This window comes from Lithobates pipiens, unplaced genomic scaffold (assembly GCF_037356315.1).
Source record: "Lithobates pipiens isolate NorthernLeopardFrog02 unplaced genomic scaffold, aLitPip1_a1.2 Scaffold_27, whole genome shotgun sequence".
Taxonomy (NCBI): domain Eukaryota; kingdom Metazoa; phylum Chordata; class Amphibia; order Anura; family Ranidae; genus Lithobates; species Lithobates pipiens.
In genome coordinates this window covers 174,485,858-174,513,720 of record NW_027507788.1, presented here as the reverse complement: position 1 = coordinate 174,513,720, position 27,863 = coordinate 174,485,858, and the positions used below count along the sequence as shown (strand labels likewise).

General features: G+C 45.2%; 1 protein-coding gene across 3 annotated transcripts in view; it reads right to left on the bottom strand.

Moving 5' to 3' along the window:
* KAZN (kazrin, periplakin interacting protein) overlaps positions 1–27,863 on the bottom strand; it is a 319,101-nt gene that overhangs the window by 199,892 nt on the left and 91,346 nt on the right. For all 3 annotated transcript variants that reach the window (XM_077457908.1, XM_077457910.1, XM_077457909.1), the window contains exon 2: positions 2,754–2,825. In XM_077457908.1, coding sequence (XP_077314034.1) covers positions 2,754–2,825 — 72 coding nt within the window. The remainder of the gene's footprint in view (positions 1–2,753; positions 2,826–27,863) is intronic.

The window sequence follows — 27,863 nt, the reverse complement described above, 5'->3', positions numbered from 1 at the left end:
TTCATGGCCAGGGCCCTTACTGGATCCCGCGGGGTGTTGGTAATCAGGAACCTTTTTGGGGGGTCATTGACAAACTCGAGTGAGTAACCCTGCGCGAGAGTGGTCAGGATAAACTGATTTGAAGTTATCCCTGACCACTGCGGAAGAAATTCTTGTAGTCTTCCGCCCACCCGCAGAGACGAGTCATTGCGATTTTTCGGCCTGTGTAGGAGGACGGAAGAGAATTCCGCCTCTACCCTTCGGCTTCGGGGCGGACCAACTTTTCCTTCTCCCTTGCAACTTGCTGTCCTGATCCTGAGTTTTTTGAGGTCGAAAAAGACGCTTTGGTACCTGCTTTTTCTTTTTGACCGGAAAGGATCTCTTTTTATCGGCTGTCCTGTCAAGAATATTATCGAGGTCAGAGCCGAAGAGCAAGTCTCCTGAAAAGGGTAACCCACACAGCTTATTCTTTGAAGCCGAGTCACCCGGCCAGGTTTTAAGCCATAAGGCTCTTCTTGCAGCATTAGTTAGAGCTGCTGACCTGGCCGATATCTTAATTGCCTCAGCTGAGGCATCTGCAACATAGGCCACTGCCGTAATCAGGGTAGGAAAAGAATCTAAGATTTCCTGTTTAGGGGAATCTGCAGCTATATGTGACTTTAACTGGTTAATCCAGTATTCTAAATTTCTGGCTACACACGTTGTGGCCATTGCTGGTTTTAAATTGCTCATAACTGATTGCCATGATCTCTTGAGCAAAAGATCCATGCGTTTGTCCATCGGATCTTTCAAAACTCCCATATCCTCAAAGGACAGATCTGTGGACCTTGAAACCTGGGAAAAGGCGGCATCCAGTCTGGGCACCTTGTTCCATACTGCTGCAGGGTCCTCCTCGAAAGGAAAACGCCTTTTGTGGGCTTTGGAGAAAAAGGGCTTTTTCTCTGGATCCTGCCATTCTTTCCTAATGGCCTCAGAGATGACCGGATGAACTGGGAATGTTCGGCCCTTAGGCTCATCCAACCCAGCATACATGCGGTCATGGAGTGATAATTCCTTTTTCTCCTCACTTAAACCAAGCGTAGCATGAATGGCTTTAAGGAGCCCATCGACCTCTTCAAGGGACAGTTTGAATTTAGAGGGGGCTACCTCAGAATCCTCCAACTCCTCTTCCGAATCTTTAACGGAAAGAGCAGTGGACTGCTTTTCCCTATCTGAAGGGTCTTCAGGCAGAGATTCTAACACCGGGATTGAGAGAGACCCCTGGGAAGACTCTGAAGTGGAAGGCTGACTAGCAGCCGGGTTTGCTAGTGAGTCACGAAAATTCTGGATCGTGGCGTACAGCTCCTTCTTTACAGAGGCCACCAGATCCTCACATACAGAGGCAGATTCCTCTTTAACTAAAGAAGTAATGCAGGGACTGCATAAGGTTTTCTTCCAATTTTCTCCCAGCTTGGCCCTGCAAGAAGGACATCTTTTCTTTGGGTCAGAGCTCTTAGCCTATGAAGAAAAAGACAAAAAAGGGAAAAAAAACAGGGAACCCTTAGTGAGACCCAGTCTCAGCTTTGATAGGGATCACCACACAGGTGCACTAAGAAGAAACCAGTCAGCTTCTAGTGCCCAGACAGGCCCCTTGCCACCAGGGGGGAAAAAAGAAAGGAGAGAGCGAGACCAAACGCCAGGAAATAGAAAAAGAAAGGCAGACTTTAACTGCTGCCTCTTACCTGGGCCTTGCTGGTGCCTGTGCCTGTCCCCACCGCTGCAGACGCTGAATCTTCCATAATCAGCTGTGCAGAGATCCACTTGTGGCTAAACGCCGCCTCCGGAGTCACGCCGTGCAGCTGCACCGGACCGGAAGCGGAAATAGGCACCAGCACCTGTCCTCCCTCCTCCCCCCTGCGTCCACGCCGGAAACGACGTTTCAGCTGACCCGATGACCCGCTCTGTCACTTCCGGCGCGACCGCCGAAAACAAACATGGCGGCGGCACACGCGCGCCGCCGCGCCTACGAACGTGCGGGCCACCGAGTCTTCGGCTCTCTCCGAGCACAAGAGGGGAAGAGGAGCCCGCTTGCTACCGCTGACGAGGCGTGGGTAGGTCGGGAGGACAGCGGGTCTCTAAAGGAGGAAAAAAAGGGAAAGAAGCCTAGTCCCTCAGGAACACCTAAGAGAAACAGACTCCTTCCCAAAAGGTGTTCCCTCCGGGCCGGAGGAAACACAAAAACTGATGTGTGGTAGGGAGGCGCCTCCCTTTAAAGTCTGGAGGAAGAAGGTGTTTCCTAACGAGGAGGGTGGAGTCGCTATCTCTCAGGTGCTGTCCTGAAAGACGCCTTGGGAAATAAGTAATTTGGCATTTAAAACCACTTCCACATTTGTATATTTAGCTGGAGATCAGCGGTATAGGAAACCTATCATGAGAGTAACTTCCAAGCTACCACCGCTGACCTACTGAAAATGCTAGTTTCCTGGCTGTCATGCTTTCCTTCTGGCTTCAACGTCCCAGGCCAAGAGCCTAACCTGCATACTTGTTCCAGCCCAGTACTTTATAGTATTAAAGTTAGTAGGTCACAGTTCTAAAAGCAGATGAGCAATGACATCCTCCTTGTTTCTGGCAGCAAAAGGCACAGAACCGGTTACTGCTTTTGTCTATTGTTATGCAGCACACAGCAAACAGAAAGCAAGACAACAGAAGAAGCCAGCAGGACAAAATACAACAAAAAAAAAACAACAAGCCGACAAGTAATAATGACCTGCCTGCTCTCAGAGGTAGGTACTTACAGCCGTTCGTGTATTTTTCTTGACCCTGCAACGTACCAGACCGGCTCATCTTCATGTTGCTGTAATCCAGACCTACGAAGAAACAGAGACAACAGACTGAGTTGTGTGTAACCAAATGTGTGAAAACTACCAAGCTCTGCTGAACGCTCAACTTCTGCATGCTAAAAAAAAATACCCATCAGTCACTCTACCGGCCATATTTAAATACTTGCATACTGGGCACTTTTACCCCCCTTCCTGCCCAGGCCAACTGTCAGCGCTGTCACAATTCGAATGACAATTGCGCAGTCATGCAACACTGTATCCAAACTGAATTTTTAAAAACAAACAAATTTATAAACAAACGAAAAGAGATTAAAAAAATATTTTTTTCTCATCGTTTTTATAGAATTCTGCAAACAGGCAATTTTTCTCCCTCACCGATGTGCGCCGATGAGGCTGCACTGATAGGCTGCAATAAGGGGCACTAATAAATGGTAAAGATGTTGCAGAACTGATGGGGCTACACTGATGGGGAGCACTGATAATCAAGATACTGATAATTAGTGCACACTGCACATGTCCCTTTAACACAAGCTGATGATTGGCTTTTCTTCACACTGACAGCGTGAGGAGAAAAACCAACTTGTGTTGGCATCCATGATCAGATGTCATTGAACACAGCTAATTACGTGGTAAAGGGCTGTTGTGATTGGCTCTTTACCCTGATCTGCGATCAGCCGATTCCTTCGGATCACAGAGCATGCAGCCCATGTGCTGAAGCACAGACACGGGAGGACATCAATAGGCGTGCTCCCGGCAACGTAAGCCCGCGCTGCAGACGTAATTTCGGCATTAGTGCGAGTGGGAACAGGTTAAAGGTTAGGTTTATTTAAAAAAAAATAAAAAATTCTGCAGTGTTAGTCACATTACTTACCTGTTAATGAATGTCACAAGATGTGCAGGTTGCTGGATTCTGTAGAAATCTTCATTGCAGTGCTGCCTTGTCCTCTTCCTGAATTTTCAGTGCTGTGGGGGTTACCAGCTTTGGGTCTTTGGGCTCAGCTTTACTAAATTATGCTCTGACCAGGACACGCCCCCTCCTGCAGGAAAGGGTGCGTCCCTGTTGGATCATCTCTAGTGCGGCTGAGCCTGGAGACCTGAGGCTGTTAACCCCCACAGCGCTGAGAATTCAGAAACAGGAAGAGGACAGGGCAGCAATGTATTTTTTTTATAGAATCGAGTACCCTGCACATCATGGGACATACTTGACAGGCAAGTAATGTAATGCTGTAGAAATTTTTTTTTTTTTTTATTAATGTGCAATGCATGTTCCTTGCTACAGAGCATAATTTTTTATCTAGTGGTTATGGATAATGTTCCACTTTAAATAGATCATTGAAAGGGTCCCGTTATATCCAAAAGTATAAATAAATGCCGACAACGTTGTGCTCTTCGGGCCATGTCACGCGGTTATCAGCTAGAACTGTTCCTTCTAGCCGCTGTAGACTACAGAGCACCTCCCCTCTATGGTATGAATGATAGTAGAGAGGGAGGTTTCTGTAGTCCTGCTCTAGGACGACAACAGTGCTCCTCCATACAGTATGATGAATGCGTGTTGTCACCCTAGGATGGGAAGTGTGCTCCTGGCAGGATCATGACGTCAAGATTTAGGGGGGAATAAAAAAAAATGCTAAAAAAAGTGAATGCAGATTGACGCATTTCGGTCCTAAAGTTGGCCATTATTATTATTCAGGATTTATATAGGGCCAACAGTTTACGCAGCGCTTAACAATGTAGAGGCAGGCATTACATTTACAATACAGTTCAATACAGAAGGAATAGAAGGGCCCTGCTCATGCTTAGAATCTAAAGGGAGGGGGAGGTGGTACAAAAAGGTAATAGCTGCAGGCAGAGGATGATCTGATGGAGGTGACTCGGGTACAGTTCTTAGGTGGAGGTGGGGTAGGCTTCCCACAAGTGAGTTTTCAGAGATTGCCTAAAGGCAGACGGGTAGGGGCTGACCGGGCATACTGGGGCAGGGAGTTCCAGAGGATGGGAGAGTCTCTGGAGGATTCCTGTAGGCGAGCGTGGGAGGAGGTAATAAAAGGGAGCTAGAGAGCAAGAGGTCTTGGGAGGAGCAGAGAGGACAATTTGGGCGATATCTGATGTTGTGGATGGCATTATTTGGGCGATATCTGCAGATGAGGTTGGTGATGTAGCTGAGGGTGATGTTGTGGATGGCATTATTTGGGCGATATCTGCAGATGAGGTTGGTGATGTAGCTGAGGGTGATGTTGTGGATGGCATTATTTGGGCGATATCTGCAGATGAGGTTGGTGATGTAGCTGAGGGTGATGTTGTGGATGGCATTATTTGGGCGATATCTGCAGATGAGGTTGGTGATGTAGCTGAGGGTGATGTTGTGGATGGCATTATTTGGGCGATATCTGCAGATGAGGTTGGTGATGTAGCTGAGGGTGATGTTGTGGATGGCATTATTTGGGCGATATCTGCAGATGAGGTTGGTGATGTAGCTGAGGGTGATGTTGTGGATGGCATTATTTGGGCGATATCTGCAGATGAGGTTGGTGATGTAGCTGAGGGTGATGTTGTGGATGGCATTATTTGGGCGATATCTGCAGATGAGGTTGGTGATGTAGCTGAGGGTGATGTTGTGGATGGCATTGTTTGGGCGATATCTGCAGATGAGGTTGGTGATGTAGCTGAGGGTGATGTTGTGGATGGCATTATTTGGGCGATATCTGCAGATGAGGTTGGCGATGTAGCTGAGGGTGATGTTGTGGATGGCATTATATGTTGTAGTTAGTATGTTAACTATTTTGTTCATACACTAAGGTTTCCCTGTGGGCTGAAAGAGAAATCTATTGATTCCCCCATCCACACTAAAGCACATGAATAGACCAGTCTGCAAAATTAGCTACTCTATTCCGGCAACCAACATTCATGGCTGCATCTGTCGGTATGCAGCCGCTGTTCAGTCCACAATTTTTCATTGGCTTCTATGATTTTAAGATCGAAGGATGATGAGTGGGATGGTGCCGGCGGAGCCACCCATTAAATAAATTGCAGTGGAAATTTTCTCGGTGTATAGCCAGCTTTAGATGATGTGGTGAACCAGGGGCGTAACTATAGGGGGTGCAGGAGTTGCGACCGCAACTGGGCCCTGTGATGCAGGGGGCCCATGCAACCCTCTCTACATATGGCCGGCAGCAGCATAGGCAGCTAGCACACACTATTACATACCCCCTCCATATCCCCCTGGGGACAGGAACCCCTTCTCACATGAGGACAGGGACCCCCATCTCCCCTGGGGACAGGGACGACTCCTCACCTGGGGACAGTAACTTCATCTGCCCTGGAGAAAAGGACCTCACCTCTTCTGGGGACGGGGACACAATTCTGCCTAGGGATAGTCCCCCAATGGGGCACCTAAAAATGTAAAAAAATAAATAAATAAAAACTACTGATACCAGTGGTGGAACTACAGGGATCACAAAGGTCATACCTGTGACCACGCCCTGGAGTTCCACCGCCGGACTCGGAGGGAAGGGCCCTGGCTGGGGTTCAGGGGGGGCCTTCATGGTTTCTTGCATCGGGGCCCTGAAGGTTCTAGTTACGCCACTGTGGTGAACATCTAAGGACTGGCAAGCTGCAATAAATTACATGTATGTTTTTGAGCTTAGGTGCATCTTCATGCAATTCCGAAACACAACACATCTGAAAACATATGGCATTGTGTTTTAAATGAGAGCATTAATGGTGAAAGACGGGGTCTAAAAAGGCCACGGCCAGGGTCACCCAAAACAAATACATAAGGTTGTATCTGCCAAGAGATTCCTGAATCCCAGCTCTACCTATCACCATGACTTCACCAAAATATTGCTTGGATTTCTGATGGCCGTGGTTTGGGGACAGAGGAGAAATCTTTCTAGAGGAATTCTCAAAATGTAGAAGAGCCCAGTGGAAAATTCAACCAATCAGGCCACACCCAAGATTGAACCGCTAAAGCACCAACAACAGTCAGTGGCTGGTTGCTACGGCAACTTACAAACGGTTCAGATCATTTTTACACATATGATTCACAATGCAAACAGCAACCCTCAGCGTTAACCCATAGATCTGAACCTAATAAAAAACAGTTTCCAGGAACACATTGTCTACAAGCTTGTCAACCTCAACCGATAACGCATAGCATTGTCTCATCAAAGAGCCATAGACTCTTCCTCCTTTGTTAGTCTCTCAGATCAGTTTATAAAATATACAACCTCCTTGTATCTCCAGGGCAGGGCTTGACAAACTTGCCTAGAATCTAGGCGCCAGCTAAAAAAAAAAAAAAAAAAGTCATGAGCCAGGTTTTTTTTTTTTTTTTAAATCAGGTGCCCAGCACCCAGAACTGTATGCCCAGGGTTTTGGGCAATAAGATTTGCTTATGCCTGGTGCCAAACGAAAAAAATAAATTCGATTTTTGCAAATATATTAAATTTTTCTCCTTCACCGATAAGGCTGCACTAACGGTCAATGATAAGACGGCACTGATGGGCCCTGAAGAGGTGGAACTGATGGGCTACAGTGAAAGCAAAGCCGCGGCCTCAATAATTGGCCAGCCCGACCTTAGTCCGCACAGCTGCGGAAGTAATCCAGGCACCAGAGCGCAAGTTCCAGGCGCCACTGCGACCTGGTGCCTAGATTTGGTCAAGCTCTGATATAGGGAACAATCTTAGTAGGCTAGAATCAAGACACTACAGGGCACAGTAATTTAAAAAACAAAAAAACGCTATTTTTTACTGCAAAATCTAATGTTTCTAGGCAATTTTCTCTCCAGAATGCACACAAATGTAAACCGTGCTATCAGATCCAAATAGCTGCTGAAAAACTGTACACAGAAGACGGATTTTCTTTACTGTGGCAATGTGACAAACATAAATAGGACATATGACTAGGACAAACGACATAACTCGTTTGTTATAGACTAACCACTCACACCATAAAAAGATACGTGCGTGTAACAGTAAATAGCGGTTCCCAGGATGCGTATCAATCACTTATGGATTGCAAAGTGTGTGGTGACGTCACAAGCAATAGATCTTTCCTACGCGTTTCGCCGCATCTGAGATCGGGGGCGCGGAGACATATAGGCTCCACCTGCCCTGCAGTCTCAGATCAGTTTATAAAATACACAACCCCCTTGTATATGTAGGGGACAATCTTAGTAGGCTAGAATCAAGACACTATAGGGCACATTATTTTTTTATAAATATATACATATATAAAAAGACAAAAACAAAGCAATTTTTTTTTTCAAAATCGAATGTTACTAGACCATTTTCTCTGCAGGTCTGAAGTTCTTTATTCAGAAGAATGGAAAATACCACATCAGATCAGCTAGATGGAGCTGATGATCATAGGAAATAAATACATATTTTCCACAATCATCAGCCCGATCTTAAGACCCTAATTTCCTGCTAAATGAGTTTCAACAAGGTGTCTGCTGAAGGTAGCAAAAAATTTTGTTATTTTGGGAAGTGATAAAATTACGCTTTGTGCCCCAATAATGGCACAGCGATAGGTTTTATTGAAAGGAACCCCCCCCCCCTACTTGTACTTGCCTTAACCACACTGCCTGCCTCTCCATCTACCTGTAGGCAGACTGAGGAATACATGGTACTTATAAGTATGGGAAACATGTGACAGATCTTATGGATAGGGACCTCCCCCAACTTAAACTTCCCTGTACCAAAATCTGCCACTTCCAAAGGGTCCAGAAGTACGTCTGGTTATGGGGTGTATGTGACCATCTTCCCTTTCTCCCACTATGCAGTAACCAATCAATGCCCCATAAGGGAGCTGTTGGTGAACTTCTGCACACTCCGAAAAACGGACCAACGAGTTTTAAAGGGTTAGTTCACTTTTTTTTTTTTTTTTTTTAAACTGCCATTGCAGGTGGGTTGCTCTTTTTTCCTTCAAATTTTTGCAGCTTTGGCTATAGTTGAATAATGCCCTTGCTATAGGTATAAGCCATTTATGTACCTCCTTGAAGCCTGGCTGAAAAACTCCTGGAAATGGTGAACTATCCCTTAAACTCAGCACTGCTGCAAGGATAAGGAGCTGCATTGTTGCAGTAAGGACAGGTATTAACCAGGATTTGTGGGGGGGATTGGGGGGTTCCCTATCAAGAGAACATGTCAATGTACTAGTTCACGTTTACCATAAAACTGCCTATGCAGGTAAGGGGCTCCTGCATGTATGTGGCTAAAATAACTTGTACATCTTATTGAAGTGACATGGCTCATCAGACAAGCCTGTATACCAATGCAGAGATACAATGAAAACAACCGACTCCCACAACTGCAAATACCTATTTCATCATTCCTGCCAGGAGCTGCAGAAGAGTTTGGCTGAACGGGATTGCAGCAGCCGATTCTGCTGTAACAAGCCATTGTATCCGGCTCTGAGCAGACACGGAGGAGATGAATAGGTCTGAGGGGGATTTGATTTCCCTGCACTGGAATACTTGGTGCGGGCTCTGGGAGAAGTCACATGTAAATGGCGCTTAGTTGAAATGCAGAATATCCGACAATCTATCCTGGCACCACTTTCTTGTCCTGGACTACGTGGCTGGAATATAGATGAGGATTCACAAAGATTGTCGGCGTCCTCTGTACTGCCGTCTCGTGACCACGGTGTGGTGGAAACTCAACAGAGGCTTCTCAGGAAACAGCGGGCCTCGGGTTTGAAAAAGAACTGCCTGTTTTAACTACGGCAACTGATTGGCTTCTATTAGCTTTTTTTTTTTTAATGTGCGGTACAGTGGCGGAGTGGTTAGCACTCTCACCCAGCAGTAAAAAAGGGTTGCTGGTTCGGATCCAAACCACGACACTACCTGCCTGGAGTTTGCATGTTCTCCCTGTGCCTGTGTGGGTTTCCTCCGGGTACTCCGGTTTCCTCCCACACTCCAAAGACATGCAGGTAGGTTAATTGGTTTCTGTCCAAAATTGGCCCTAGTGTATGAATGGGGACCTTGGATTGTGAGCTCCTTGAGGGTAGGGACTGATGTAAGTGTGCAATGTACAGGGATAGGGACAATTGTAGACACTCACTCAGGTTGAACTGGATGGACTGGTGTCTTTAGTCAACATTATTAACTATGTAACTATGTGCATTGGAGAAAAAATAACTGGAAGGACAATTGCCACAGACGACGCAGTTTAAGATACTTCAGTTCTCACAACTTTGACTCTTGATGTTAAAGGGTTAATTCAACTTTACCAAAAAGAAAACTGCCTATGCAGGTAAAGGGCACCTGAAGATAAACTGCGCAGCTTTGTCCAAAGTTTAATAATGTCTTTGCTATAGGTGTAGGCCATTTACATACCCTTCGGAGCCCGACAGAGGGGGAATCATCCCATCCTACCTTGTTGCCAGACGTTGCTAAGACACTCCCAGCCAATTCAAATTCTGCATGCGCTTTCTCTTCCCTGCCGCAGTAGCTCTACAATTCCCCATCATTCTTTACCTATAGACATATCCCTCTAATGCTGGGCGCCTGTCATCACATCTGCAAACTAGACGGATTGTTGGGATTAGTAGTCTTTCAGACCAGCATTTTATTTCCATGATATGACATCTGGACCACACATCCTAGGGATTCTTGCTACAACCCAAAGAGACTTCTGAGAGGAACTATAAAAGGGTCCGGAGATTCACGCCACACTCGCTTCTTCCTGGGCTTTGCTGTGTGCACATCTCCCTGTGTAGGAAGGGAGAGGCTGCGGCCTACCACATGGTGAACAAGTGATTCCAACCCGGCTCCAGAGGGCCTAAGCCTGCCTTCTGTTTGCCAGACATCCACGCGGCACTTACCCAGTCGATCCACACTACGGTCCCCTGCATCCATCAGCCGCGGGTCATCGCCAGTCGTTGCAGAAGGACATCTCTTCCAGGATCACTGTCTGCAAGGTGTAAGCTGGTCTAGTCATTGGTGAGAGGGCAATTGCCCATCCTTTGCAACCCTTCTTTGCTACTATACCTGTACACTGTGTACAGACACCTTTACCTTGGGAACACTTTATTGCATTACTATTTGAAACACTGTACAGACACCTTTACTAGCCCCTCGGCTATTACCACACCACTGTGCCTTATTGGATACAATTTAATGAGCTCCAACTGCTGGTGAAAACCATCAGACCTCCATCGTGGACACTGCTGTTACTACCATACAAAGGGCCCTACCCTATCTGCTATTTAGTGTGATCTCTCATTAGTATATAAAAGGTTGAATAGGCCGGCCTGGGGTTCCCCTTTAGTTAAAGACTGCCTGTCCTAGATGGCCAACCTTTTATTGCCTTTACAGGTTATGCCCCAAGTGGTACCTCATTGTACATATATGTAAATTGTGCTTTTGTTCTGTTGTACTGTTTTAATCTGCCTTTCAGGAGGAATTATTCTTCCAAGTCTGGTCTGTTATCCAGTACACGGTCGACCAAGTCCCCTTTTCTATGTATTAATACCACATCACATACTTCAGTAAAAGTGTATATACTATAAACATATTTGGACTTGTGTGACATGTCATTTAAAAAGATGTGTTTGGAAGATGTCTGAACCCAGAGTGTCAGGTGGGTTGGAATGTTCACAGGGTCATGGCAATGCAGTAGAACAGGTAAATCCAAGGAGGCCATGCTGCACTGGTGAACTGGTCTAAATCATTTGGTTGGGGGGGGGGGGGAGGGATTATGGTGTGGGGTTGTTTTTCAGGGGTTGGGCTTGGCCCATTCGTTCCAGTGAAGGGAACTCTTTAGCCAAATTTCATGCTCCCAACTTTGTGGAAACAGTTTGGGGATGACCCCTTCCTGTCCCAAATGACTGCGCACCAGTACACAAAGCAAGGTACATAAAGACATGGACGAGCGAGTTTGGGGTGGAGGAACTTGACTGGCCTGCACAGAGTACTGACCTCAACCTGACAGAGCACCTTTGGAATGAATTAGAGTGGAGACTGTGAGCCAGGCCTTCTCGTCCAACAGAGGTGCCTGACCTCACAAATGGAAGAATGGTCAAACATTCCCATAGACACACTCCTAAACCTTGTGGACAGCCTTCCCAGAAGAGATGAAGCCGTTATAGCTGCAAAGGGTGGGCCAACTCATTGAACCCTACGGACTAAGACTGGGATGCCATTAAAGTTCATGTGCGTGTAAAGGCAGGTGTGCCAATACTTTTGGTAATATAGTGTATATGTAAGAGATTTGAAATACACTGAAAGTGGTATATTTAAATTTTAATTATTACACATTGGTCATGTATAACGCTATATTTTGCTTATTATCGAGCAAATACTGCTTTATTTTCATCTTGAAGTGGATTTGTCCATGAAACCCATCAAGGTGTTCTGGGCCCAATATATTCTCACACATTTGTAAATGTATACTCTCACAATATAGACCTAACAATGTATTTGTTATCATAGAAGATGTTTTAATCGACCCAATATGGCACACGTGTCAAACACAAGGCCCATGCGGCGAATCTGGCCCGTCAGGCCATTTTTAAATGGCCCCTTGCACTTCTCCTGCACCCCCCTTCATCTCCACCCCATCTCAGTAGTTGGCAGCAGAGGGGAGGACAGAACTCCTACAGATCCTGCTCCTCTTGGCGAAGCCGCAGTACCCTCTCATCTCTGCCTTCCCTGGTCTCAGCAATCAGCAGTCTCTGGCAGCCGACTCCAGACCCTGCACTTTCTGCTTCCTGGCTCTGCCCCAGCTTCTTCCCGGCCGCCACTGGGACAACCGTAACGCTAAAGTAGCCCGCAATTAACTTGAAATTGACAACCCTGCTATATGAGGTTCTCTGAGCGGTGTCGGTTTTATATGCATAGTACACTTTCCTTATGTGTTTCTTTTTAACCTTAGAAAAAATACACAATTTTTAAAGAATATTTCAATGGCTTAGATAGATAACGTATCTAAAAAGTCCCATTAGGTTTAGTTATCCTTCGGTTTTGTGGTTATCAGGTATGTGCAAATGGGATAGTTGGTTGGAAACTTTAAATGCTTTTCTTATGCATGGTAATATCCATCATGCATGGTCACGTGCCTGCAGCCGGGCCATTTCCTTACTAACCATGCAGTAATGCCCAGTCATGGCGATTGGCCGCTTGGGCACCAAGAGTTGGAACTTCCTACTACCCTCTCACACTAGTACAAGCAGTGATGAGAACTTTTTTCAGACCGATAAAAAAAAAAAAAAAAAAAAAAAAAAAAAAATGTAAAAAACCTAGCAATAATACTGTCAGCAGAGTAGAGAAGAACGAGCTTCTCAATCTGGAGATGTCACTTTTCTCATTGGACGTCAAGATAGGAAGTGACGGAAAATCTCCGCAAAGTGGTCAGAACTATAGAAACTCAATTGCGCTTCCAACCCTTTTTTTTTTTTTGGATAGAGGAGACAAAAAGGCCAAAGTTTGGCTTTACAGTGAAGAACGTGCATTGTTCCCAGGAGATGGAGATAAGTAGCACTCTGTAGGGGTTAGTGCAGTTTACATATGAATATGAGCTTCAAAAGCACGAGCCTTCGTCCTTATACACAGTAGACTGCAGTATGGAGGAAATTGCTATCTCTTGTGAATGAAGAATTTTACTTTTATCACCTATTTATCCTGAATTGTTGAAGATTGGGGAACTTGGCAGGGAATCTGCCCCCTGTTGTGTAAACCATAGACAGCTTGTGCCAATATTTGGATAGGCTGCAATCATCTCTAACACACCTGTAATTTACAATGGTCAATGGAATGAGAACAAAGAAGAGGAGGAAGAATGCTTTTCAAAGTGCACCTGTAATGCAGGTTTGAAAATTCGAACTATAAAAAGGATCAACAGCTTCCCAATAAGAAAAAAAAAAAAAAAAACTCCCACAGGCAGGAACTAAGGGAGTCCAGTGGGCTCTGACCCAAATTAGGAAACAGGCCCTCAGCAAGATTGTGCTCTACACAATAAAACTAGGACTCGTTCATCAATCAGCCAGTGGATTATTATATTGGTGGGTAACTCTTACCCAATTAGGAGTGCTTTAGTGAATAAGTAGCAAACCCAAAAATTATATATAGCTTACCAACTACCTAATGTGATGACTGCATTCAATTTATTCTTTAGGCTTTCTTCACTTATTTTTACCTGGTGACCCAGCCAGTAAGTCTGTTATTTTTTTAACTTCCTTTAACACACACACACACACACACACACACACACACCTAACACAAGGCCCGTGGGCTGAAGCCAGCCCACCAGGCCTTGTCATGTGGCCCTCACACCCAGTTTTGGTGCTGGAAATTGGTGGGGGGAGAGGGGTTGTACACCCCTGAACTCTGCAATCTGTATGCAGAGCACCCCTAACCCCTGCACTCTTTGTATAGGGCAGCCCTGAAAATGTATATAGCGGACTCCTAAACTCTGCACTCTGTACGTGGCGCACGCCTAAACTTCGCACCCTGTACGTGGCGCACTCCTAAACTCTGCACCCTGTACGTGGCGCACTCCTAAACTCCACACCCTGTATGTAGTGAAATCCTGCACCCCAGGTACAACTGGTCCTTTAAGGACAGCCATACTGCTGATACAGCTCAAAATAAAATGGCGTTCGACACTCCTGCTTTACTATATCTAGATGCAGTGGCTTAGATAGACTCAGTTTAGCACTCCTCCCCACCTGAGAGGGAAGCTCCATTCACACACCCCTGGCCCAGAGATAGAAGTTCAGGAGAAAAGTTTCCTCCTGCAGCCACTGAATGCCGGCGAAAAGGAGAGGAAGAAAAGGAGAAACTGGCTTTTGAGCTGCTACAGAAAAAGAACACAGCTGATTGATTCTAGAAAATTTTGCCCTACTGCTGCTCCTGTCCAGGTGTGAAAGGGAGGCCACATGGACCCCCTGGAGCATGGGGACAGCATGGGGACAGTGACATCCTTCTCAATGCTGCGCGCCAAGGGCACATGCCCCTCTCGTTTTAGCCCTGGGGTTAGGACAAACCATTTAACATGGAACTAAAGCCCTACTTTTAAAAATTGTGAGCAGGAAGGCTCTTTTTTGCAGAAACTAGTCAAGTCAAAGCACTTGAGTTACTGGGTTCCTTACTTTGCTAGTCCTGGTATGTAGAGGATTATGGGAAGCTTATATAAAGACAGACTTCAAGTTGTAATACTAGCAGCACTTAAAGTGGAAGTAAACCCTCCCATCTGTTTCAGCTAAGGAAGCTGCCATCTTGTCCTCCGTTTAATCTTCAACTGCCATGATGCTGCACATGTGATCAGTTAGGATACCAGCCATTGGATGGTTTGACAATTTGGTTGAGAGCTCAGCCAATGCAATAGCTTTCCCGACATGTGTCAGAAATGTAATAGTTTTTTGAAACTGGTAAATCAATGGGTTTGCTTCCGCTTTAAGGCTCCTAACAGGGCAATCCATATTCAGGAGGCAAGCGGACCAAGGAAGTCACATAGCTAGATTTGAGTCAAAAGACAGAAGATATACAACCCATAGTCTTGTGTACTAGGCGCATTAAAGTAAATACAATTTTGAAGTTCATGTCCTTTAAATGCCCTTTCTACTGTCTGTTTAAAAACTGTCATCTGAGCTACTGTTTACATGTCAAGCGCACCGTTTTACAAGCCTTCTTAGAACGGCATTCAGGTTAAATCTACCAGACAACGCTATTTACATTTCGACGAGAAAAAGAAAGGCGCTGACAAAGTGCCACATGTCCCGTCATTAACAAAGCATTCAAATTTAATATGACCTACATACCATGTTAATTAGGCATAATAATTTATTCTTTACACCAGAAAAAAAAAAAAAACATACGGGCGGGAAAATCTGCAAGATTTCCACCAAACGCTTTTGACAACATTAAAGTAGGAATGAGAAGAACATCAGTAGAATTATGCTCATAAAAAACATACCACAAGAAAAGCTTCCTTTCATTAGACTCAGTCCATTATTCCGCCAAGCTCATTTTCACACAATTCAGGCCTCGGAGATCCAAGATAAAAGAACCTTTCTGAATAATGCTGGGCGTACACACGCAGATGTTTCTTACCCCATAACTGGGTCTTTTTCTTCCAGGGTCAATCCACTCAAAATGTTCATCAGTTCACCTACTACAGTCTATCCTTGGGGACTTGAAGATCTCTATGCTCAATGTGCTAACTTATCCTACCTCTGCAATCAAAGCTTTTACCCAGACAGAAGAAACCATTTTTTAAATGACCCTTTAAGCCAGTGGTCATCAACCCTGTCCTCAGGGCCCACTAACAGGCCAGGTTTGCAAGATAACTGAAATACATCACAGGTGATATCATTTGCTGCTCAGTGATTGCAGTATTCTAGTCTGCATCTCCCCAGGGTAATACATAAAACCTGGCCTGTTAGTGGGCCCTGAGGACAGGGTTGATGACCACTAATTTAAGCCATACAAAAGCTTAAATATCAATTTGCAGGTAAAAGCTTAGAGAAATAGGTTATTTTACACACTTGCTTACTGGGCACTTAAACCCCCCTCCTGCCCAGACCAATTTTCAGCTTTCAGCGCTGATGCACTTTGAATGACAATTGCGCGGCCATACAACACTGTACCCAAATGAAATTTTTATAATTTTTTTTCCCACAAAATAGAGCTTTCTTTTGGTGGTATTTAATGACAGCTGGGAGTTTTATTTTTTGCTAAACAAACGAAAAAAGATGCAAAATAAAAAATCATGTTTAATAGTTTGTTATAAAATTTTGCAAACAGGTCATTTTTCTCCTTCATTGAAATGCGCTGATGAGGCGGCACTGGTGGGCACTGATAGGCACAGTTAAGGCGGCACTAATAGGCACAGATAAGGTGGCACCGATAGGCACAGATAAAGCGGTACTGATGGGCACAGATAAGATGGCACTGATGGGTGGCACTAATGGGCACTGATAGGTACCACTGATAGATGGGACTGATGGGCACTGATAGGTGGTACTGCTGGGCGTCACTGATGGGCACTGGTAGATGACACTGATGGGCACGGATATGTGGCACTGAGGTGCAGCACTGTTATTGAGGCAGATTGTGGGCACTGATAGGTGGCACTGTGGGCACTAATGGGTGGCACTTTTTTCCATATTTAGCTGGCACTGGCAGGGGGCAGGTGGGCACTGATGAGCTGGCAGCGCAAGGAGGAAAAATAGCTGATTACCAGCTCTGTTGTGATCACATGATTTAGCTGTCATTGGCTGACAGCTGATCATGTGGTAAGGGGTCGGGATCGACCCCTTGCTCCGATCTGAGATCAGACTCGCTGATCACAGAGCGCGCGGCGTGCGCCCCTCAGGGGGCGCGCAGGCCGCTCGTGCACGGGACAACGTCAATAGTCCCACAAAGCAGGTCCGCGCTGTAGCCGTCATTCGGCTATAGCGTGGATCTCTAGAGGTTAAATGCTTGCTGTGTTTCTTTTCCATAAACAATATTGAACGCACTGGCAAGGTGCCTTTGAACTTTCTAGAAAATTTGATTACTCCAGTAGAGTCAACTCTATAGCATAACTCCCTCCATGTCATAGCCCTCTCCCTCTTGGCGTTGCTTATGTAGGGATGAAGGAAAATACTATGAAGCAGCCATTTTAAACCAGGGTTCAGTGGCACGATAGGCTTTCTCCAGACGTTGTCAGGGATTCATAGAGCTCTGGTTGATTGGCTTCCGATCTGATGGTGCCTACGTAGTTCCAGGGCCAACATCACTTTGAGGGCCCAGCGACAAACATGACGCCAATAATATTTTTAGCATCTAGGGTGGTATTCTGACCACCACCCACTGATCACCAACCTAAGGGGCTTTTTTGCCACCAAACTCCAATCGGTTTTAGCAAAGTCTTCCCAAGGCCCACACATTTTTTTTTTTTTTTTTTTTTTTAAGAGCTCCTCCGGGGTAAAGAGTTTGAGAAAGGCTGTTATAAATTAAAATTATTTATTTATCACCTAAGCGACAGCTCTGTGAGACTGCTGAAATCACATCCAGGATGGTCTTACGGGGTTTTGGATGTTAAAACAAGGGAGGTTTTTAAAGTTAAATAATATGTCTAAAATATATAAGTGATTAAAAAGTCCCTCAGAAATTATTTTAACAAAGCTGCACATTTAAAAACTGTGAGGCACCATGGCAACTGCAGATCAAACAGAGGCCAAGATGGCAGCTTCCTTGGGTGAGAACAGGAGGATTTAGTTCCACTTTAAAGTTCACCATTTCCAGAAAAAGAAGCCTGTGCAGTCAAGCGGCCCCAGCAGATATTTAAAATCTGTGCAGCTATGTAAAATGATAATTTTTTTGTTTTAAGCTGTAGGCCTTTGGATCCCCTCAGAAGCTTGTCTAAAAAAATACCCAATTAACAACCACCACATCCTGAATTGTTGCTAGGACATGAAAACCATTAGACGCTCAGTCCCAGCATTGCAGGATTGAAAACCGTTTTTCACATTCTAGCAAAAAGCCGGGACCTGAGAATTGCTAACTGGGAGTTTTCTAGTGGGGCTTCTGAGGGGACTCAAAGGGCCATTTTCTGGAAAAGGTGAACTTAGTATTTTAAGCAATTGGATTGACATCTACTTTAACCACTTAATGCCCATCGGCCGTCAAATGTCATATGGCGGCCTTCCAGAATGACCGCTCGAGTGCCCGTGGGGGTACGCATCTCTGCGATCGGTGGCACGGTGTGTCAGACACACCGCTACACCGATCTCAGTAAAGAGCCTCTGGCTCTTTACCACATGATCAGCCGTGTCCAATCATGGCTGATCACCATGTAAACAGGAAGAGCCGTTGATCAGCTTTTCCTCACTCACATCTGAGAAAGCTGATTGGCTGCTCGCCTGACAGGAGGTGGGCTGTGCTAATTGTTTATCAGCGCAGCCCCCCTCAGATGCCCACATCGGACCACTAGGGATTGGCACCACCCCGGACCACCAGGTATGCTGTCCTAGATCACTAGGGAAATGTCAGCCAGTGCCCAGGCAGCTCCCAATCAGTACTCATTCCCAATGCCTGCTAGTGCCATCAGTGATGCCTATCAATGCCATCTATTAGTGCTGCCCATCAGTGCTGCATATCAGTGCCCATCAGTGCTGCATATCAGTGCTGCCTATTAGTGCCCAGCAGTGCCACCTATCAATGCCCATCAGTGCTGCATATCAGTGCTGCCTATTAGTGCCACCCATAAGTAGTATCAGTGCCACCCATGAGTGCCCATCAGTGCTACCTATCAATGCCCATTAGTGCTGCATATCAGTGCCACCTCATCAGTGCACATCAGTGAAAGAGAAAACTTATTTACAAAATTTTATAACAGAAACAAAAGAAAAACTATTTTATTTCAAAATTTTAGGTCTTTTTGTATTTGTTTAGCAAAAAATAAAAAAAATGCAGAGGTGATCAAATACCACCAAAAGAAAGCTCTATTTTAGGGAATAAAATGATAAAAATTATGTTCAAGTACAGTGTAGCACGACCGCGCAATTGTCATTTAAACAGCGACATCGCTGAAAGCCGAAAATTGGCTTGGGCAGGAAGGGGGTGTAAGTGCCCGGTATTGAGGTAGATAAGGATTTGCAGAATCTGTAATAAAACATGAATTTCATGGCCTAATGAAATATTTTCCTCAATGATCACTTGCGATTTCTACAGACAACAGGTTGCTTGTGCGGAGGCACACTACGAGAGGCAGTATCACGGCTGGTTGCCATGGCTACAGCACACTCCAGTTCATATATATTTAAACGCAGGCCCGGTTCTCATCACAAGAATGGTTCCCGATGAAAGCAAAAGATGTGTTTACCTAACTGACATGGAGCCCTGGGTGCCGAGCCAAACAAATTTCACCCCTGAACAATTTACACCTATAGCCGCACAGCTTAAATATCACGCTTAATAACCGTGTGTAGTCCTGAAAGCGATGACATCAGTCCCCTCTGCCATGAATCCGACGCAGAGCTTCCTTGCATGAACAGATACTCGTGCCACATAATGACAGGCCTCCTCATGCAGGTAATGACGCCTTTGGGAGATTAAATGCAGCTTTTGAGCATGCTTTGAAGATCTGTTTGCAAAAAAGCCATCCAAACAAAATAAACTCTTCTTAAAAGAGGGGAAGGAGTGAAAACACCAAGATGGCAGAGTTCAAACACCCCATTATTATCTCATTAATACAACATATGGCAGTGGATCAGACAATGAGGGGTTTAAAAACCTCAAAAGCAACATCAAACAGACCATATGCAGCCCTCAATGTCACACTATATATGGGCAGAAGTTACATAGACACCACTATTGAGTTCAGGTGTTTTATTAGAGACAATTGTGCTTCCAACTTGTGGTGACACTTTGGGGAAGATTCTTTTTTGTTTCAGCACCACTCTGCCCCCATGTAGAAAAAGTTCACACAGAGGTTCCATAGTAGAGATGACACGGCCCTCTATCAATCTTATGAATTAAAAATCATTTATTGGCTACACAAGTCACATCACAAGTAACATGTTTCGGCTGTAGCAGCCTTCCTCATAGCCCAGGTGCTCTGACAAAGGCTGCTACAGGTCGAAACACTTTACTGCACTTGCATAGCTCCCAGCTGTCCCTGAATTCGATCGAGGGACTGTCCCTGATTTGGAGAAATGTCCCTCTGTCCCCTCTTTCCTCATTTGTCCCTCATTTTGGTCTGATATATACATTTTTTATATAAAATGCACTTTTTATCTTTCAAAAATTGTTTCCCCAGTGCTAAACCTTTTATCCAAAATTTAAATTGCTGCATTTGTAAATGTCAAAAGCCAATATAAAGGAATAGTAGTGTTAAAAAAACAAAATAATAATAATAAACCCCCTGTGGGTTTTTAGGTTAATTCTCCTTTAAGGGGGCGTGGTCTATGCCTACATGCGTTTGCTAGTAGGTGTCCCTCATTCCTATCTCTAAAAGTTAGGAGGTATGCACTTGTGAGGTGACTTACAGTATGTGAAGCCAATAAAAGACTTTTCATTTGACGGATTTACCAGTTGCCAGCTCATCTCTAATGCCCCGTACACAAGCAGAATATCCATCTTGGATGGTTTTTCCGACACAATTCAGGCTCAAGCTTGGCTTGCATTTACACGGTCAAACAAAAAGTTTGCTGAACTTTCGACCGCCAAGAACGCGTGCCGTACAACACTACGATGAGCCGAGAAAATTAAGTTCAATGCTTCCGAGCATGCGTCAAATTGTTTCCAAGCATGCGTAGGAATTTTACGCATCGGAATTGGTACAGACGATCAAAACTTTTTCCGACCGCAAAATTGAGAACCTGCTCTCAATCTTTTGCTGGCGGGAATTCGGCCAGCAAAAGTCTGATGGAGCATACATGCGATCGCATTTTCCTACCAAAAGCTCTAATAGTTCTTTTGCTGGCCGAATTTCCGATTGCGTGTACGGAGCTTACTCTAGGCAAAACTACCATTACTAATTATTTCTAATTATTTTCATTCTGTACCATTGTGAAAGTCAAACCAAAACAGCACAGTACTGAATATACAGCTATACGTTACTACTATTACATTGGGATAGAAACAAGAAATAAAGGGCAAAAGAGGCCCATTGGATGGTATTTGATTCAAAAAAATATAAGCTTCGATACAGAAATACGTTTTTCAAACAGCAAAAAACAGTAAGAATTAAAAACATGCGTATAAGATTATAAACATGAAATACATGGTGCAGAAGGAAAGGTTTGCACCATGTAAACGCATGTGTGTCAGCACGTTTTGCTTCATCAGGACACATTTAGGAGTTGTTTAACCACTTGACGTCCACGTTATATCCGAATGATAGCCACAGCTCGGACCTGAATTTCCAGGAGGCCGTCATATGACGTCCTCCCCTGTGCCCGCTCCCTACGCACGCTGTGATCACCGAGTCATCCAAGTAAGGGGCCAGTCCCGGCAGCTTACCATGTGATCAGCTGTCAGCCACTGACCGCTGTCACATGATGTAAACGAAAACTCGGTAATCGTATTTTTCTCCTCCTGCTGTCAGAGAAAAAGGGAAAAGAGAAAAAAAAGCAGATCACCGGCTCATCTGCAAGGGACATCGGTCCCAAAGAGGAAGAGGCAATTATGTCTCATCTTTGCACACCAGTACCCCCTGCCAGTGCCCACCAGTACCACCTATCAATGCCCATAAGTTCCACTTATCAATGACCACCAGTGGTGCCAATCAGTGCCATCTAACAGTGCTGCCTATCAGTGTAACCGATCAGTGCCCATTATTGCCACCCATCTGTGCCCATCACTGCCACCTCATCAGCGTACATCAATCATCGAGAATTTTTTTTAAAACAAAATATAGTTTTTTTTTAAATTCTGTCTTTTTATATTTTTTTTAAACAAAAAATAAAAACCCCAGAGGTGATCGAATACCATCAACAAAGCTCTATTTGTGGGGAAAGAATAATAATTTGGGTGCAGTGTTGTATGACCGCGCAATTGTCAAAGTGCGACAGCGTTGAAAGCTGAAAATTGGTCTGGGCAGGAGGGGGGTTTAAGTGCCCAGTAAGCGAGTGGTTAAAGAAACAGGTCTCACTATCTAAAATCAAACACATAACATAATGATGTCTTTTGCCCTCTTTTGTTTCTATCCCTATAGTTTACAGATGTGGTAATAGGAGTGTTCTTGTTCTGTTACTATTATATTAGGTCAGAAGGTCTCAGACAGCTATTCAGTGGCTGTTCAAAGCACCTTAAATTACCCAATTTAGTCCAGTTTTTTGAATGAATCAAATGTGTGAACACACATGCGATCCGATTCTGGTCCGAACAGAAAAAAGGGTCCTGTGCGTGTTTGCACCGAATGCGGTGCGATATCAGCCATACTATCTGTATGGCTGACATCGCATGTAATGTGAACAGCAGTGCGCTGCGAATTACATGCGATGTCTGGCATCGCACTAGTGTGAACCGGCACTTAGACCCCTTTCACACTCAGACCGTCTGAGCATTAGCGGTAAAGCTAGTTTTAGCAGCGCTTAACCGGCGCTGTGCGGGAGGGAGCGGGGCGCTTTTAACCCCCAAATTAGGGGTTAACAAGGGTTTAAAAGCACCGAAAAGCGGCGCTTCAACAGCACTTCTAGTTGATTTCAATGGCGGGGTGGTTTAGGAGCGGTGTATACACCCCTCCCGCACCGCCCCAAAGACCCGGCATGCAGGACTTTTTTCCCGTCCTGCAAGAGCGCACCGCCCCAGTGTGAAAACACATCATTCTCTACCAAGAAATCTAAAACGTTGTACAGATTGTAACATTCATGAATAGCTATACATTTACATATATAGTATGCAATATTTACTTAAAAACAGTACTAAATTGTTTGCCACCCCCCCCCCCCCTCCACAAAAAAAAAAAAAAACATACCACCAGCTGCCACTGGCACGCAGGCCAACATATTTTGCAAACTGACAGCTGAAAGAAAATGCAATTTAAAAGAAAATCTTTTGTCAGTCTGGAGGGAATGGGAATGTTATATGTATTAGCAGACTGAAATACACTAACAAATTGAAGTCAAACTCCAGCTAATACTTTATAATCGGTTACAGCAAACTTTTTTCCTTTTGGGTTAAAGGTTTTATATGAATAAATAATAACGGATTGCCCCTGCCAGTGTTAAGTGGTTTGTCTATCCCTATAAACCAGTGGTCTCCAAACTGCGGCCAGATGTGGCCCTTTTCTTGCTTTTATCCGAACCCTGGGGCACCATTTTATTCACCGACACCAACAAAGGGGCACAATTCCTGTCACTGACACCAATGATGGCGCACAATTCCTCTCACTGACACCAATGATGGCGCACAATTCCTCTCACTGACACCAATGATGGCGCACAATTCCTCTCACTGACACCAATGATTATTATACAGGTTTTATATAGCGCCAACAGTTTGCTATGATGGCGCATAATTCCTCTCACTGACACCAATGATTATTATTATACAGGTTTTATATAGCGCCAACAGTTTGCTATGATGGTGCATAATTCCTCTCATTGACACCAATGATGGCGCACAGAGTCTAACGAACCGTAAACTGGCCCTTTGTTTTGAAAGTTTGGAGACCCTTGCTGTAAACTGATACGTTCTGCTGGAGAGCTTGAGCTTCTGAAAAACAGCAGACTTGATGCCCGATTCACAAATACAGGAAAGAAAGCCTAAGAAAAATGAATGCAGCCATTATATCGAACACTTGGTAAGCTGCAATATAATTATATGTTTGCTTTTGGGTTTAACACCGCTTTAAGGACCCCAATCTCTGTAAAGAGCCACGTCTGCGGCCCTTTAACCATATGATCGGCTCTGTCCAATCACAGCCGGTCACATGTAAACACAGATGCCGGTAATTGGTGCTCCTCGCCTCACACGGACAGTGTGTGGCAAGGAGAGCCAATCAGCGGCATCTCCTCACAGGAGACATCTACACATGTAATCAGTGGCCTGATTACAATAGCACACCAGTGCCACAAATCAGTGCCAGCAATCAGTGCACACCACTTTCCATTAGTGATGCCAGTCTGTGCTGGCCATCAGTCCCGCCTATCAGTGCTGCCCATCAATGCCCATCACTGCTGTCCAATGTCGCTTGTCAGTACTTCCTATCAGTGTCCACCAGTGCCGCCTATCAGTGTCCACCAGTGCCGCCTATCAGTGTCCACCAGTGCCGCCTATCAGTGTCCACCAGTGCCGCCTATCAGTGTCCACCAGTGCCGCCTATCAGTGTCCACCAGTGCCGCCTATCAGTGCAGCATATTACTGCCTCCTCATCAGTGCCACCTCACCAATGCCCACCAGTGCCCATCAGTGAAGGAGAAAAATTACTTTGTTTCGGTCACCAAATTTTGTAATCAATGAAAAAAATATAATAATAATCTTTTCACATTTTTCGGCTTTTTTTTTTTACTTTAGTAAAATCTAAAATAATAGTGATTAAATACCACCAAAAGAAAGCTCTATTTCTGAAAAAAAATGATAAAAATGTCATCTGGGTACAGTGTAGCATGACCGCGCAATTGTCATTCAAAGCGTGACTGCACTGAAAGCTGAAACATGGCCTGGGCAGGAAGGGGGTGTAAGTGCCTAGTAGGCAAGTGGTTAAAGTGGTTGTAAACTGTTTTACCACCTATAATAAGGCCTACCTGTAGGTACTGGAAATACCGTGCAGGTTTAGGAGATATTTACCATATACTCTTGCGCCTATGTTGTGCCGTTTCTGAGGGACCCGTGGCGTGATTGGCGGCTCCCGTGTCCATGTACGGGATTGACGTCACGCGACTCCGGCCAGTCACAGACCCAGAGTCCATGGCCCTGGGAGGAAGAGGGGTGAAGATCGTGAACTTCCGCTGCAGCAGCACAGCCTAGCCAACAACACACCCCCCAGGCCTCTTTTTCGGGCAATGAAGGAGCAGCAAGCAATTGATGAGCCATCACTCTGCACCCTCCTCCTGTCAGCATGCTCAATTGTCAAGACCTGAGCATGGCAGCAGCTCTCTCCTTCCCCAGTTTGCGTGCTGCTGTACAGGGAATGACAGGAGACTGATATGTCAGATCTAGGTATGTACACTACACAAAGCAAAATCGAATAATCGCATAAAGATTTCATTCTTAAAATGGTTTTAAAATACAACTTTAAGTGCCCACAACCCTCCATCACTGCACGGAGTTGCAGGTTACAGAGCAGTCGGTGCTGGCGATGTCTGAGGATGTACAGATGTCTTACTATCCGCGGTTTCCGGTGAGACATCTGCGCGGCTACGGCCGGCCTTCCATCACAGTTGGGTGACATTTCTCCTCCTGCAGAACAATGTCATAAAACGTCTACAGAGGACTTTTTATTGGAGATAAAAATCTCTTCCTAACATTTCTGGACAGCTGTTCATAACATTTCCTGGCCTTTTAATTTATTCCTTCCAATCCAAGCCGCTTCCAAACTACAGCAATTAGGTCCTGCGATAAATTACATGGTTTTAAGGGCATCACTCGAAACATAAATGTTATTTGCAGCCACATAAAAAGCAATTCGCTGTGCGCTAATCTTGAAAGTCACTTCCCAGAATGCCAGATCATTTTTAACAAGATCAGCCAAATTGGCCTTTCATGAAAGCTCGATTGCATTTAGCGGGATTCTGCATTTGCCTATAGTGAGGCACCGGAGCTTGCAGAGGAACGTTAGAGCGATGAAGAGAAAACCCTAATCGGATTAAAAAAGGGGGCCCTGATACAACAGGGGTGATAGAAAATAAAAGGTCTCAATGGACAATGAAAAAGAAAAGGAAAAAATAAATAAAAACCACAAAGAAAGGACACATTATCTCCCAACTAGTTTTCATGGGTCCCTATTGCTCCCATGATTTCCAACCACCTGGAACTTTATCAATATTACACTTTAGACCTCCTCTAGAGGTACCCAGGGTCCTCCATCCCACCCCACCCCTCATTGTCCCCCACCCCATCCATTATCCCCCATCCTGCCCCAAAATTTTTCGGGTGCCGGAATTACAGCGGCGGGGGGTGTTTTTGAAGCACCCGAGTCGTAAAAAAAAAAAAAAAAAAAAAAGTGACCTCCAAGCGCCATGCTTGGCGCTCGCAGTTCATCTACGTGTTTTAGAAAAGCGAATAAATATTCGCTTTCCTAACACTGAACCGCCTTTCTGCCAATCAGGTGCTTAGGTCTCTTACCCGTCACCAGGGGCATTGCTAGGTCTAAAAAGAGATCTGGGGCTAGAGCCCATAGCAGCGTAGTAAAGAAAATCATATGCTTGGGGGGGGGGGCATACATATGTATATAATATATCCCCAGAGAGCCCCCCCTTACATCAGGACCCCCAGAAAGCTCCCTCCTTACATCAGTCTCCAGAGAGCCTCCCCCTTACATCAGGGTCCCCAGAGAGCCCCTCACTTACATCAGGGTTCCCAGAGAGCCCCCCCCATACACTAGGGTCCTCAGATAGCCTCTCCCTTAATCAGGGTCCTCAGAGAACCCCCCACTTACAGCAGGGTCTGCAGAGAGCCTCCCATCCCCTTGGGGACCCCTGCAGAGACTCTGGGCTATGGGCCCAAGATTCAGGGCTATAGCCCCAAAAGCCACCCCCTAGCGACGCCACTGCCCGTCACCTGATTGGCTGAAAGGACAGGCACTGTGATTGGACACCTATCAGGAGGAGAGGATGGGACGCATAGAGGACACTGCTAGACGCCGTCACCCGATGCCCTACCAAGACAGGGTAAGTGCCAGGCAGACGGCGGGGGGTCAAAGTGGCAGCATTCAATGGGCGCAGTGGCTGCAATCTATGGGGTTTTTTTTCAGAAGTGTTCCGTTTGGTTGCTCCCCCCCCAAAAATTTTGAGCACCAGCCGCCACTGTACAGAAGGTCAAGCCTTTAAGACATACCGGTCTGGTCTCCACCCCGGCCTGAGGCTGAACAGAGAAAATAGATGCAACAGACTGATCTCCCTGTCACTCTTCTCTCTCCTATCAGCATTGTATGCAGCACAACTGATTGGCTCCTTTCTTTCCCAGTATGAGCTCTGCTGTACAGGCACCACAAGAGGCGGATACCAAGTCTAACTTGAGTACTTCTACTGCCATTTGAAACCATTCATTTTATTATGTATTAATGTGTGTCTTAAGTCTGCCTAAAGTTCAGCTTTAAATTTAGTTTTAAACAGAACCTTAAAGTGTTACTAAACCCACAATAGTAAAATCAGTCTGTATATGCTGTAAAGCATGCTGGTTATACTCACTGTGGAACCTAAGGGGTTAATCCTCTGCATTGTGTAAAATAGCTGTTTGATCCTGTCAGCTGATAGAACAGAGTCTTGGGGGACAAGCTGTACATGCAGTTTGGTGTGTATTTTTTTTTTTCTTGGGAGGGTGCATGTGATCAGCACAGAGCCAATTAGCACTGTCCAGACAGAGGGTCAGGGGTCCTATAGCCTCATAGGACAATCAGAGCAGAATGAAAACTCATTCTACAAACTTTACCCAGTACTTGGCTGGACATGAATAGAAGTCACAAGACGGCAATATACTGC